The 14806-nt window shown below is 38.4% G+C and overlaps 1 protein-coding gene across 1 annotated transcript in view; it reads right to left on the bottom strand.

Annotated features, from left to right (window-relative positions):
* Window positions 1–1437: 1437 nt before the first annotated feature.
* TMOD3 (tropomodulin 3) overlaps window positions 1438–14806 on the bottom strand; it is a 45418-nt gene continuing 32049 nt past the window's right edge. The window contains exons 5-9 of the mRNA XM_072808521.1: window positions 14007–14137; window positions 12285–12392; window positions 9227–9370; window positions 8099–8243; window positions 1438–4390 (exon numbers count right to left, since the gene is read on the bottom strand). Coding sequence (XP_072664622.1) covers window positions 4356–4390; window positions 8099–8243; window positions 9227–9370; window positions 12285–12392; window positions 14007–14137 — 563 coding nt within the window. The 3' untranslated portion in view covers window positions 1438–4355. The remainder of the gene's footprint in view (window positions 4391–8098; window positions 8244–9226; window positions 9371–12284; window positions 12393–14006; window positions 14138–14806) is intronic.

Here is a 14806-nt window from a genome sequence, read left to right as displayed (position 1 = left end):
GCCCAACAGCCATCCTCGGAAGGCCGGCCAACAGTAAAGATGCATGGGAAAGGTCTTCATTCCTCTGACACTTACCAGATTCCTCAAACCCATTATAACACATTACGCAGATTTTCTCTTTCGCTTGGTGGCTTTGGGTGCCAGGTAAGAAAGTTCTTGCTTTGCTGTAAAAATAATCTTTGGTTATCGTAAGCTTGGTTCCTGTCAGGTCCACAGAACCGTTTCTTCATGTTTTGTCAATTCACCTTTATGGCCAGACTAGACAGTACTGGTGGGATTTCAACTGTAGGAAATTACTATTTTTATGGGTAAAAATGGTGAAGTATTAACAATTTTATATGGCTTCATAGAGCAGGATAGAATAATTACAGGAAATAAGCTTGTTCCTGAAGGGGTATGTAAGAAAGTTTAGAACACAGGAACTAAAGGGATATTTCAAAAAGTCCAAGTCTATAGAATATTTGATAGACTTTATTGAAATTATTTCAGTATGATGTGGTAAGTTCTAAATGCCTATAGTACAGTTTTCAAAAGAAACTTCACTATTATGAACCAAGTTTAATGACATTTGAGCATCAGACTTTGGAGCTGAATTATAATGCAGAAGAGATAAGAATGACCAAATTAAAATGACAGAAAAATCTTTGCTAATATGTTTTCTTGATTAAAAAATAGTGAAGAATTTCTTTAGTAAGCAAGTCTTGTGGTGAGAATTATCTAGAAACATGAATGCTCAGTGAAAGGTGACAGAGAAGATAGTTCTGTAGATCATTAGACCCCAGAACTTACACCCTTGTCTGAGGGCAACAGGAGTTGTTCTGGTATGTCCATGAGTTTGGCTCGTGGGTGCCATGTGGTCAGTTAATGCTCTGCAAACATGAAGTGGCTATAAGGGCATCGTGCCAAGTAAAATAAGCCAGAGAACAAGTACTGTATGATCTCATTTATATGACTATCTAAAAAAAACTGAACTCAGAGAAACAGAATAGCCAGAGGCAGGGGCGGGGAGTGGGTGAAGGTGGTCAAAGCTATAAACTTCCAGTTAGAAGATGAAGAAATCCTGGGGACGGAATGTACAGCATAGTGACATATTAACCATACCTTATTACATATTTGAAAGTTGCTAAGAGAGTAGATCTTAAAATTTTTCATCATAAGCAAAAATCTTTTTTTTTTTTAGCTGTGAGAGGTAACAGTAACTAAACTTGGGGGTAGATATTTTGCAATATATACATGTCCAATCATGTTGTACACCTTTAATACAGTTATGTTAATTATATCTCAATAATATTTTAAAGACTTTTATGAAGTTGGGATAAAGGAACAAAAGGATAGGACTGAACTTACTGCTAAGGATTCCAGAGAAAGCACAGCCCTCAGATCTGCAAGAAGAGGAAGTAAGACACGCTCTGGGAGCACAGAACCAAAAATATCAGATTTTATGAAACCTCATGAGACTATTTATTTTAATGGCAGCAAGGATTAAATATAATGTACAACAGAACAGGATTAACATTTTATCAAAACATTTTTTCTTTTAAAATTTTTATTTTATCATGGAATCCCCTTTTTAAGTGAAAATACATCAGATACTGTCAATGGAAAAACAATTTACAAAGTTCTATTTACATGTAACTTTTCCAGAGTGCACCTATTGCACAAAGGGAGTATGTGGGTTACTTCATTTAAATAGGAATTTGCAACTTAATGACCAAGATAATTTCTCCTTGAAATTACTAACAATCTGCTAGTTTTTTTTTAAAACACAAAATGTTTATTTGGTCTTTTAAATGACAGGCACCCTTTGGAAATGTATTTTGCCTATACTTAAGACTTCTACTAGATTTAAGCTACAAGTTTATAGCACCAAAATCCTTTTTAACAATATCAGTATTAGTTATTAATATTGCTTTTTTCAATACATACAATTTCATGTAGACATACTTGCAAAATTAGAACTTCAGACAAATAGGAATGTAAAATTTTACAAAATGGGGAAATTAAAAGATTCTTTAAAAAGGCAATTTAAAAATGCAAAGAATATCCTTTGATGAGATAACTAGATAAGTTTAAACTGGTTAGTGTACAGAATGTTTTAAGGTCTTAGAAAATCTTTGGTTTTAAAAAAATCAAGACTATTTCAGAACCCTAATCTATTACAACATTTTAAAGCTATACAAGAACACTGGAAGTTACTGAAAGGTTAGGTGCCAGAATTTTAAAGATCAAAGTAAACATCAGTTTTCTCCCTTGTAATTACAATTCTTGACTTTCTGTCCTCAATTGGATCAATGTTCATCTTTTTAAAGATATTTATGAAGAAATGTTTCTTCAGCTATAAAATGAACTGTCATAGCTCAGGACTAGAATGGTAGAAGCAAAACACTTCTTCCTACTGTGGTAAGTAACAAATGAAAAAGATCCTAGCCTCAAGTACATACATAGACTGTGTAGGGCCCCATCTATGTATATTTTTAAAAAAAAAACTCACAGTAGAAGGGGTAACATACTTCTCAATTCATTGACTTACAGGACAGTGCAAGCAAGGAAGCCTTGCTGGAAGTATAACGGGTAGCCTTAGACTCTCTCCACACTGACTCTCCACCCTGCTGCAAGTGTACAGTCTCTAAAATCAAGAACATTTCCAAAGTTGTATATGAAGAGACACACACACAAAAACACTTGCTAACTTGGAGAAAATATATATCAGTTGTCTCTAACTGAAAAGTAATAGTGCAAAGTCTGTCTTTGGCCCCTTGGAAACACTGGATACTGATTTAACACAACAAAGACATTCGGTTCTTATAAGGGAAGCTTTGGCCTGCTGAGGCGGCCTATAACCAGAGCACAGAAGACACTGCCTACCTAGCTCATTAAGTAAACTGTCCAGCCCAAGCCAAAGGAGTAACATTTTGTAATTCAATTTAAAAAATCCTTGCCTAAAGAATCAATAGACCTATCCCCCTCCTCTTAAATGGGGTTCTTCCCTTTACTCCCTGAAAATGATATAGCCAGGCCTGAATTCTTCCTGCCTGTCTCCTGTAGCTGTGATAGCTCTGCGCCCTTCTGCTCCAGGAGCTGCCCTGAGCCAGGGGGTGAATCCAGGTTCAAATCCCGTCACTCCGCCTGCACTGGAGGCAGCCTTCACCATGCGACACTGTTCAAGTGTTCATTTGAATACTGTGAGCAGGAGTAGTAGGAAGAAACTTTTCTCAGGAGAGATTACTTTTACACCATGTGGACCAAAAAAGATAAGATGAAAGGAAACATAATAAAAATTAGGCTTATGAAGGACAGTTTTCCTTACTGGTCAGACAATTTGTAGTGAGCCCTGAGTCACTACTGTCTTTGCAATTCTGCAGCACATGCACGAATTCTCACAATACTGTGCAACAGTAATTCAAACCCAGGCCAGTTTCTAATTTACAGTAATCATCAGTTTTGATGACCATTTTGCATATGCCTCAGACTCCAATTCCATCACGTTTATTATCTTTGATTACACATGTTTAATAGCCTTTTTTTTCTTAAATTACCAAGAGTTGGCAACATGCCTTTTACAGGGAAGAAAATAGCTTGCCTACTTACATGCTTTTTATATGACCTTTCACAAAAATTTAATAATGCCCAATTAAGATAAACTACAATGAATTTAGACATTTTGAAACGACGTATGTAACCTGGCCGTGCTGATGGCTTTGTTTAAACAAGTCCAGGTGTTTCTGACGCACATACACCAGACAAGTGCAATGACCTGGAACATGCAGAAGGCACCTTTCTCTCTCCCAGAGATGTGCTTTTACTCCTGAACAGATGACCTGATTTGGAGTCCTCTGTTTTAAAATCCTGGCATTTTGCTTTCTTGATAGAGGCAAAAAGCATACTCTTGCCAAGTTCACGTATTCTAAAACATGGAAAGGGCTCCCCGTGATGGAATAAAGAAAGCTTTGATGAATGTCTTGTACCTAACAGGTACAATAGCAATTCTCATATCAGTAATGTCCCTTTTTGATTTTAAAAAGATTGGTCCCTAAAATGTTCATATTCTACATAAATGATTTCCTAAACTTCTACATTTGTATTTTTAAACTCATGACTCATCACAAACCATTTAATTAATAAGCTAAATTAAAATTGATTTTAGCAGAAGAAATGTTATAAAATACAAAATACCACCTACTATTGATTTTACAATTTGAAACTAATAACAAACTAGAAAGAAGATACATGTAGTTTAAAAAAAAAAAGATTTCCAGTCTTTTCCCTTCTACCCAGGAAAATGTTACATCTGACACCACCAACATGAGCTCTTGGTGACCTCTTAAAAGTCTCCCAAAGATTGTATCTTGGTGGACTTACTGGTGGTCTCCTTCAACTCGTCTTTTGCGAACTGTGAGGAAAAAAAAAGAAAGGTTAGAAATCCCTGTTACTTTGTACAATGTTAACTTGCCTGTAACCAACAAGTTTCTATATAATCAATACAGTTAGAGTTGCACATAAATGTCCATTTGTAGTTAAATAAAAAAATAAAAGGCCATTAAAATGGAATATTCACATCCTTCATCATTGCCATTTCCTTGCTGAGAACTGAGAGGTTTTCAAAATGAGAACCATGTGTCCTCATCTCACCTGAACTCCCACAGGAGTGGGGGAAATCTAAACTACTGCTCTGCAGTCAACTTCACATCACTGTATCTGTCTCATTTATTATTATAAGCATTGATACCTATTAAAACTGACTTATACACATAAAAATAAATTCACAAAAGATATGGAAGAAAAAATAAAACAATGACTTATAAATTTACTGTGTTAAATTCTGAAGTGACATTCAGATAGCTGGGAAGAGAAAGTACTAAAAGTAATGATTTGCATGCTCTCCTGACTAGGCACTGCAACCTATTTAGTTTGTGAAAGAACATGCCATTTTACCATTTTATTTTTTTCATTTTACCATTTTAAAGGTAAATGACTTGCTACCGCTTTCCAAATTTTCCTTCTACTGTCTCCTACAAAATGAACCATGTTCTGACAAAACAAAGTAATGAACTCTCAGACCCTAGCGATGTGGTAAGATCATATCTGGCGATTGTATAAACTGGACACCGAAGTGCTCAACTAGTTCAACGGATGGAGTAAAAGAAAGGTGCATATGTTTCAGGAGCCCCCAGCCAATTCAGACTGGTGACCCCCAAACCAGCAGGCCGTACTCAGAGTAGGATAGATAGGGCCTTCAAGCAGACATTCAAGTTTACGCGTATTAAAGCTTGTCCAGCCATTGGCTGGGTGCCTACTAGAAAGTAAAAACCAGGAGAGCTAAAGTATCAGGTTTCCATGAACCTTTTTATACTTAGCTAATTAAGTACAACCTTCACTCTAATTTTAGCCCATGTTAACGAAAAGCAAGTTTTGCATGTTTACTGGGAAAAAAGGGGAAAAAAATCAAAGACTTGAGTCCCCAAATAAAAATCTAATTCATATATATAGAGCTCTGAAAAACACAAATATTTGAAAAGCTAATCACATTAGCCCTTTAGGGCAGAATATTTCCAAGAAAATGTTGAATTGCAGCAGAATTTGGATGTTATCGACAGACCATTTCAGATGTTAAAACGCATGTTATAAAAAGTATACATATAAAGGAGATCTGTGACCGTGGAGCCAACAAAAAAGGTACGAAATGATGTGGTTAGCTGGTGTCAGGACAGTAGTAGGAGACTCGAGTTCAAGCAACTACTGCATGTGTGCCACAGAACCTCTCTGCTGGTAACAGCTAGGATGCTTCTCGGCTGGGGAGATGGGAGTAGGTGGGATTATTTCAATGAATAGGAAACAGTGAGAGGTAAGACATTATCAAAATCAACACTAAAGATCTGATATAGGCCCATTTGCAAGGTGAAGAAAACCTATATGCCCAGGAGATACATGCTTCAAGTTTCGTACAGGTCTGACGGGTCTTTCTGGTGGCTTCATGTTAGACTGCAGGTAAGAAAGCGGCCTTTATGCTGGCCGCCCTGAGCTGGCGCAGAGGTCAATGCGTGGGGCTGGAGAAACCAGCTGAAGCTGCCATGTGCACGCGCAGCAGAAGATTGGGCAAAGTGCTGGGCCTGCCTCTTTCTCACTCGGTGCCCTCCTTGCTACCAGCAATTCCTCCGTTCAGCCCCTACAGGAGAGGCTTATAAATTTGGCCCTATTAACAATTCCTTGGCAATATCTTGCCAAATCCCACTTCATTAATATATGTTCTCAATACTTTATGATCAATTGCAAGTAAGTTCTAACCTCATGTCCTATCCCTACAAGAATAGAAAGTAGAGGTTTTTTTTGAAGTATCCTTTTAATCAGACATTCAGGGGCCAATAATGGCTCTCAAATGCCTCTCACAAAAAATCCAAAGAAACTAAGTTTCTTCTCATCTCATTTCAGTGCCTTCTAGAGGCCAGCATTCCCACTGAATCTGGTGGCAACATTTTTCCATTGTGTTAGCTTCAAGCATCAAGTTCTTACTGAAAGTTTACTTCGGAGGCAGCATCCTGCAGTGAGAGTCCATTTTCAAAACTGCAAGCTGCCCTCAGCATATAGATAACTAGCTTGATCCCAAATGAGAGCTTTTATCCATGTAATTCCCCACTCCACAAATGTCTTTATTCTCATTTCATGTCTGAAACTCTGGCTTGGTTCAGACCTAAACAGCAGGAAGTGGGGGTCTTGAGAGCTACCCACACAAAAAACTGCTTTCTCCTGGTTTTGCTTTGCATCAGACTGCACCTACAGTGTGGCCGCCTCACCCTCCATTACACACGGACCCCTCCTCACTAAGCTGCGGTGTCAACATAAAGCAGCCTAGGAAACAGTTCTCCGGGGTTCTCTCATCTTTTGGTACACTGTTGATTCTCGATGGAAATAGCATGACTGCAAAGGACACTGCGAATCAACAGTACACCACACACACCAATTTTCTAAAATGCAAGAGGCTAAAATCTTCTATGGGAAACTAAGTCATCAAAGACAGAAAGGTTTCAACTAATGCTCTTCACAGTGATCTGGGTGAAGGCAAGGAAGCTGTAACTTTTCAGCTTTAGCAACCTTTAAGGAGGGATCCCTGGGTGGCGCAGCGGTTTAGCGCCTGCCTTTGGCCCAGGGCACGATCCTGGAGACCCAGGATCGAATCCCACGTCAGGCTCCCGGTGCATGGAGCCTGCTTCTCCCTCTGCCTATGTCTCTGCCTCTCTCTCTCTCTCTCTCTCTCTCTCTGTGTGACTATCATAAATTAAAAAATTAAAAAAAAAAAAACCTTTAAGGAATGCAAACTTGAATATGGCTGAAGCTTAGAAGAACTGCATCACTTTGAAGTGTTACTCCCTTTAAGAAGTCTTACTTTAATTCTTGTCTAAACACATCTTTAAAATATTTCAAAGACAAACACCAAACTTAAAAGAGTCAATTACTGGAAACCTGTAGAAACAAAACTACATAGTATTCTTTAATTCAGCCTTGGCTGGAAAACTTATTTCACATAGAAGCACAAGCCTCAGCAGTATTTTCAGCAGGAACCAGGGAAAAAATGGGCAATGGCTGACCTTGGCGTATATGTACAGCAAGAAGACAAACTGCCCAGTCGTGGCTGTGCAGGGAGACCAGTAAGGATGATAGACACGTGCCACATGCTATAAAACCTGGATCAAAACTATAATGCATATTTTTTCATGTAAAAATTAATTTCTATCTAGGCCTGCTTGATAAAAAGGGCAAAAAATTTTCCTGAAATGTTGAAATATTTGATAGCTCCAAGAGGGGTCTTGTAACTGAGAACAAAATATTTGTTTCAGGAAGCATTTATCACATTTATGGTAGAAAATTGTTCACTTAAAGCTGTGAAATGTTCGTGACAGAAGATTTCACTCACCCAGTAATCACTACCACTGTGTGTAAACTCAAACTCTAATTCAATCAATATAAAAAGGACTATGCAGATTTTAAAAACAAAGGCCAGAAAAATCTGTGTTGAAGTTTATTGTAAAAATGTTTTAAAATTCCTCTAATACATTAGCTTAATGACACAATTCAGAAATTTGATTATGAAATGCATATGTCTTACCTAAGTCATTGTTTTTTGTTATAGCATTAGCTGCCCTGGTTCGAGGTCCCTGCTGTGTAAACTGATATCCAAATTTAAGGATATTTGTATTTTCCTCAAGCATCTTGGCCATTTCCAATTCTACAGCTGTCCCCAGCTGCTGCCTCTGGAATAATTAAAGAGCAGTATTAATAAACTAGATCAAAATACTTTTCAAGGTAAGTCAAGACTGAGACATTCACGTACATGCTGATTCTGTTGGTCATTTAAAATTTTCCCAATTCTTACAATGTACACACATACTTAAGAGAAACAAAACTTTAAAGCTCAGTATATGTTCATAGAGACATCAAAAAACTGGATTACCACAACAAGATACCACTTCATACCCATTTTTATAGGATAACTATAATCAAAAAGACAATAACAAGTGTTGGCAAAAATGTGGAAAAATCAGGAACTTCACACATGCTAGGACAAATGTAAAATGGAACAGTTACTATGGAAAACCACTTGGCCATTCCTCAGAGAGTTAAACAGAGTGACCATGTGACCTAGCAATTCCACTCCTAAGTATGTACCCATGAGAAATGAAAACATTAAAAAACAAACATATCTTCATATAAAAACTTGTATGTGAATGTTCTATCAGCATTATTCCTAATACTGAAAAAGCAGAAACCACCCACATATAATATTTCAGCCATAAAAAAGTATAACTATTAATCTATACTAAAACATGGATGAACCTGCAGAATAATTTGCTAAGTGAAAAAAGGTGGATACAAAAGACCACATTAAAAAAAAAAAAAAAGACCATATATTCTATCATTGCATGTATCTGAGCTCTCCAACCAGGCAAATGTGTAGAGACAGAAAGTAGCTTAGTGGTTGCCAGAGGTTGGGGGGAGGGCTTTTGAAAACATTCTGGAATTAGTGGGGATGGCTGCACAAGTCTATAAATATGTTCAAACCCATACTAAAAATATTAAGTTAATATTCTGGATGCTTCAAATGTCCTCATCTCCTTTTAGGCCACCACCTTCCCAAAAGGCTCCCCCAGAAGACCCCCTCCTACCTCCTGAGTCCCAAGCCCCTCCATGGCAGAATGGGCTGTGGCTTCCTCAGTCACTGCTGTAGAGCACTAACCTGATTGTCAATCTTGAGCTCTGCCAGGGTTTCATTATCTCTTAAAGCATCAATCAGTGCTAGAACCCCAACTCCTGTAATAAAGTTGGACTCCATATTTAAGCTCTTCAAATTTTTGTTCACTCTCAACATATCTGCAAAAGCCTAGAAGTTAAAGAACATATTTAGAGATAAAATTGATGGTGTCTATCACATACTCTACCTGCCACAGACAGATACAATAATTAGCATAACTGCTTTGATGTTTCTCATTAGATTGTTTTGGCTGGACACACTATGTCACAGGCCTCATGTGTATCTACTTTTCACACATACCCTGTCACAGAAGGAAGTTATTTATTTATTTATTTATTTATTTATTTATTTATTTATAAAAATTTTTTTAAATTTATTTATGATAGTCCCAGAGAGAAAGAGAGAGAGAGAGAGAGAGAGAGAGAGAGACATAGGCAGAGGGAGAAGCAGGCTCCATGCACTGGGAGCCTGATGGGATTCGATCCTGGGTCTCCAGGATCACGCCCTGGGCCAAAGGCAGGCGCTAAACCGCTGCGCCACCCAGGGATCCCTGTCACAGAATTTAGATGTGTCACATGTAATCCTCTGTTGGTGATATTCTCTGCTGCTATTCATGCTATTATGTTCACTGATACCCTAACTCCTCCTACTTTCTCCTGTGTCTCACACTTTCTCTAAGTTTCTATGTAGGACTAACTTCATCAAGGTCTCTTTGGAATAACTTTTCTTACTTGAGTCCTACTGCAGCTGGGTTACTGTGCAGCCAAAATGAAGATAATTTATGGACTGATTTTCAAGGCTGAGATGGGAAGGGATGCCTAAGGCAGATGCCAGAACTTAAAGTCAAGTTAAATGAAAAGGCAAGAGGGGGCAAAGATTCTAGAAACAAGTTGGGACAGATACCCATACACATGTACTTTTTATTGGTAACTACTAGCTATGTAGAACAAATCCCTTACCATCCATCTGTATATATACACATTTCTTCAAATATTACTGGTGGCTGATTATTTGACTAAGTACTGCTCTGTAGATTTAGAAATAAAACATAGAAGTCCCTGCCTGATGGAACTTATATTCTAGTGGGGGGGGGGGGGCAGGATAATAAGATGGTAAAAGGGTTATAGATGAAGAAACCAGGTAGAGAGGAGTGCTGGGGGGAGGGGCAGAGGTGGGGTTGCTAATTTATATCAGGTGGTCAGGAAAGGCCTCACCAGGTAGGTGACATTTGAAGAATGACTCAAAGGGATGACATAAAACGATATGAAATATCTTTAGGGAGAGAGTTATAGGCAAGAAAAAAAGGATAAAGGCCCCAAGTTAGGGGCATGCATGGCTTGTCTGAGGAAGAGCAAGAGGCTGTATGTCTGCTGTAGAATGTAAAAACGGGCAAGTAGTGGTGCCTGGGTGGAGCAGCTGGTTGAGCATCTAGCTCTTGGGGTTTCAGCTCGGGTCTAATTTTGGGGTCATGAGACCGAGCCCCGCATCAGTCTCTGTACTCAGCAAGGAGTTCCACTTGAGATTCTCTCCCTCCGTTACCCCTCCACCACTGCGCACTCACTGCTCCCTTTCTCTCAAATAAACAAATATTAAAAAGAAAAAGGGGGCAAGTATAAGACCACTGAAAAAAATCACTGATTGTGATTTTTATTGTTAGTGAGATGGGAGCTGCTAGAGGGTTCTGAGTATACGAATGAGGTAACTAAAGTTTTTTTTAAAAAATCCCTTCTGATGCTATATAAAAAAACTGGCTTTGAAGTGGGAAAGATGGGACACAGGCAGCTCAGTAAGGAGGCTACTGCAATAATCCAGATGAGAGAAGATAGTGGCTTAGACTGACTAGCATGGTAGTTGAGAAATGGTGAGAAACGGTTAGATTCTGGAATATCTGGAAGACAAAGCTGGATATACACTTAGCGTTGTTGAGAAAGGAAAGTCAAGGATAAATCCATTTCTTTTTGTCTTGAGCAAATAAAAGAATTAAGTCTTTTGGTGAAACAGGCAAGAGTGGAAGAGGAGCAGGTGTGAGATGGAAGCCAGAAGTTTGGTTTGGGACTACATGGGATGTCTGTTAGACAGCCAAGCAAGGTGTTAAGTAGGTAGGTGGACATGAGCATGGAGTTCAGGAGAGGGGTATGACCTGGGGAGAACAATCCTAGGAGTCAAAAACATAGCAATGCAAGAGAGGGACATCATCCAAAAAGTGAGTGTAGACAGAGAAAAGAGGAGGACCTAGGACTAAGCCCTGGGCCATTCCAATGCTTTGGGGTTAGGGAGATGAGGAGGAACCAACACAGGGACCAGTGAGGATGTTCAGTGAGGAGGAAGGAGAATCAAAGGGAGTGATGTTGGGAACCCTGGGTGGCGCAGCAGTTTGGCGCCTGCCTTTGGCCCAGGGCGCGATCCTGGAGACCCGGGATCGAATCCCACGTTGGGCTCCCGGTGCATGGAGCCTGCTTCTCCCTCTCCCTCTGCCTATGTCTCTGCCTTTCTCTGTATGACTATCATAAATAAATAAAAATTAAAAAAAAAAGGGGGGGGGTGATGTCCTCAAAGCCAAGTGAAGAAAAAGGTTCATACCATGATCAAGTGGGATTTACTGCAGGAATGCAAGGTTGACTTAATATGCAAAAATTAAAAATGTAATACATCGAATTAAGGCCAAAACCCATTGACCACCTCAATACATACATGAAAAGCATTTGACAAAATCCAATACTGTAGATCCATAAATGGAATCCTCTGCAGATGTTAAAAGAATGGTGTAAAACTTTATGTAGTGATATGAAAAGATCTCTAAGATATACTGTTCTCTGAAAAATTAAGTGGCAAAACAGCATATATTGTATGACTTATGTTTTTAAAAATTACAGGGAGGAAAAATAGGAAAAAATAAACATAAAATAGTAAATAATGCTTTGCCTAATAGTGAGCTAAACACTGATTGAAAAAAGAAAGTAAATTGTGATCATAAAATCAGTTTAGCCACCTCTGTAACATGCCAGCGTTTTAATTTCAGTATTATCAGTAGCAGCTTACTTACAACAGCAACAGGATCATTGCTCCGGGTGGCCGCAAGACTGAAATATTTCACATGTGTGTTGGTTTCCAAAGCTTTTGCAAAATCTTTTAGGGTTGGAATTGGGATATTCTTGAAAGACAAAATATGACATTTTAGTTTTCAGGAAATTTGGTCCATTAATCAAATGTGCTTACTATTTTTTCATTAAATGTATTCAGAAACTATATAAACAAAACATTTAGTCTACAGGTGAAAACAGCCTCCTTCATATCTATTTCATTTCTCTATTATGGTACATTTGCACAAACTGCTGGCCTACAGCAGAGTATGTATCACTATTTCTCTAGCATTTTGATTAAAATATTGTTCATTATCCTACACTTAACTATTTGGATTATAAAACGTCAACACCTGAGTATTCAAAATGGATCCACTTTTCTAGAGAGAGAGAGAGAGATGTTACTTAGTTTAAGCTACAAGGCATTAAGAGAGATTAACCCTACATTACCTGAAATGTGGAAAGATACAATTTTAGAAGGCACTAATTTCTCCCTTCAATACCAAGACTGCAATTCCCTGTAGTCTGGTTATTTTCAGGTCTTTATTATTGATTTAGATATGTAAGGACTGAATTTTTTAAAGTTAAGATTAGTGATCAACTAGGAATGTTAGCTTTTTCCAAGGCTTGCTTTCTTCTGCTTACAGGAAGGAACGCCTGCTAAAGGAGCACAGAGGTCTTATTCCCTATGTTCTTGTAATTCCCAGATGCTCTCTCAGCCCTCAATTCAGATAAATCAAGATTTAAAATGAGGAATTCTTAATGCAGCTATTATACAATGACCAATACTCAAGAGATAATCTGAATTCACTCTGGTAATTAATCACCCCTATGCCCTCCTAACTTATTCTTCCTTACTCTAAGGAAGAGTTACATTTTCTAAAACTCAAGATCCCAGAAAGCCCACTACTAGGTTCCACAGAAACGAAAACATAGGTTCACACGTTCACATGTGTTTAGTGGCTTTATTATAATCATCCAAACCAGAGGGAATCCATGTCTATCAACTGGTGAATAAATTGTAGCATATCCCTACAACAGAATACTGTTCAACAAACTACCACATATACAACCACACAGATGAATCTCAAGTGCATCATGCTAAGTGAAAGAAGACAGACTCAAAAGGCTACATACTATATGATTCCATTCATATGACATTCTGGAGAAGGCAAATGGAGAAGGGAAAGAAAACAGATCAGTGGTTGTCAGGGACTAGAGCTGGGGGCAGAGAATGACAACAAAGGGGAGTGACATGTCCTACATCTGTGGTGGTGGCTGTACAATTTATGCATTTGTCAAAACTCATCAAAGTATACACTAAATAGGCAGAGTTTCACTATGTATCAGACTTTGGTTTAATGCAAGGAATACCTAAAGAAACCTGATTAAAAAAAAATAAAACCCCAAACACGAAATACTCTCAGAAGTAGGCAGTACTTTGGAAGCCAGAAAGATTTATGCTGACAATCTGTGTGGCTGACATTTATATATGGTACTCTTTAAAAAGCAAGTCAGAAGCATATACTTTAACTTCTGAAATATAAAGGAATCTAAGCATACTGTTAGGAGCAAAACCTTTGCCTTTAAGTAAAAAGAATTATACTATTTCAAAACTGCCCAACTCTCATCCTAGATCTTACTCAAAGCAACTCAAAACTTTATTGTCTGCTTAGCACACGTACCTTTATATTATTCAAATTAACTTCAACAAGACGAACATCATTTTCTTTAATTCTCTTTAAACTCTCTTCAACATTGGTTGGATTTGGTGGCTCATCAAATACTGGAAGAATCTTTTCACCTTTTACCACATCTGCAGTAACAAATGAAAAGGAGAGTCTCACTGGTTGATACTAAAATAGTGAACGCATATAGGAACTTGATAACACAAAGAATATACACGCACGTTCAATACAACTAACCAGAACGTTCTCCCCCACAATTTTTCTTTTTTAAAAAGATTTTATTTATTCATTTGAGAGAGAGAGAGAGAGAGCAGAGACAGCAGCAGGAGGGGCAGAGGGAGAGGAAGAAGCAGGCTACCCTTGGATCTTGATGTGGGGCTCGATCCCAGGACCTTGGGGCCAGGACCCAAGCCGAAGGCAGATGCTTAACCAATGGTGCCACTCAGCTGCCCCTTCCCCACAATTTCTAAAAGATCCTTTACATGTTGACACGTATTTAAAGCACTCAAACTGTTATCCTCTTGTATCATTTTCTCTGAGATTTAACTTGTAATTACTGTAAGGGCAATATGAATCACAGACTTGAAGACAAAGCCTCCATGAGAAGAATGAGGTGATGGAAGGACACATGACTTCTTTCTCTTATGGGGAGAACTATGCATGGGAAAAGGGGGAGTAGGAATAGGGAATGGGGAGACAGGTAATGGTACACAGAAGAGCTACTAAGACAGAAATCCCCCAAATTACTGCCCTCCTTCATTCTTATCCCCCAATCTTTCACCATATCCACATACATG

This window comes from Canis lupus, chromosome 32 (assembly GCF_048164855.1).
Source record: "Canis lupus baileyi chromosome 32, mCanLup2.hap1, whole genome shotgun sequence".
Lineage (NCBI taxonomy): Eukaryota > Metazoa > Chordata > Mammalia > Carnivora > Canidae > Canis > Canis lupus.
Note: the sequence above shows the minus strand (reverse complement) of the source record. Positions and strands in the feature narration are given on the sequence as shown.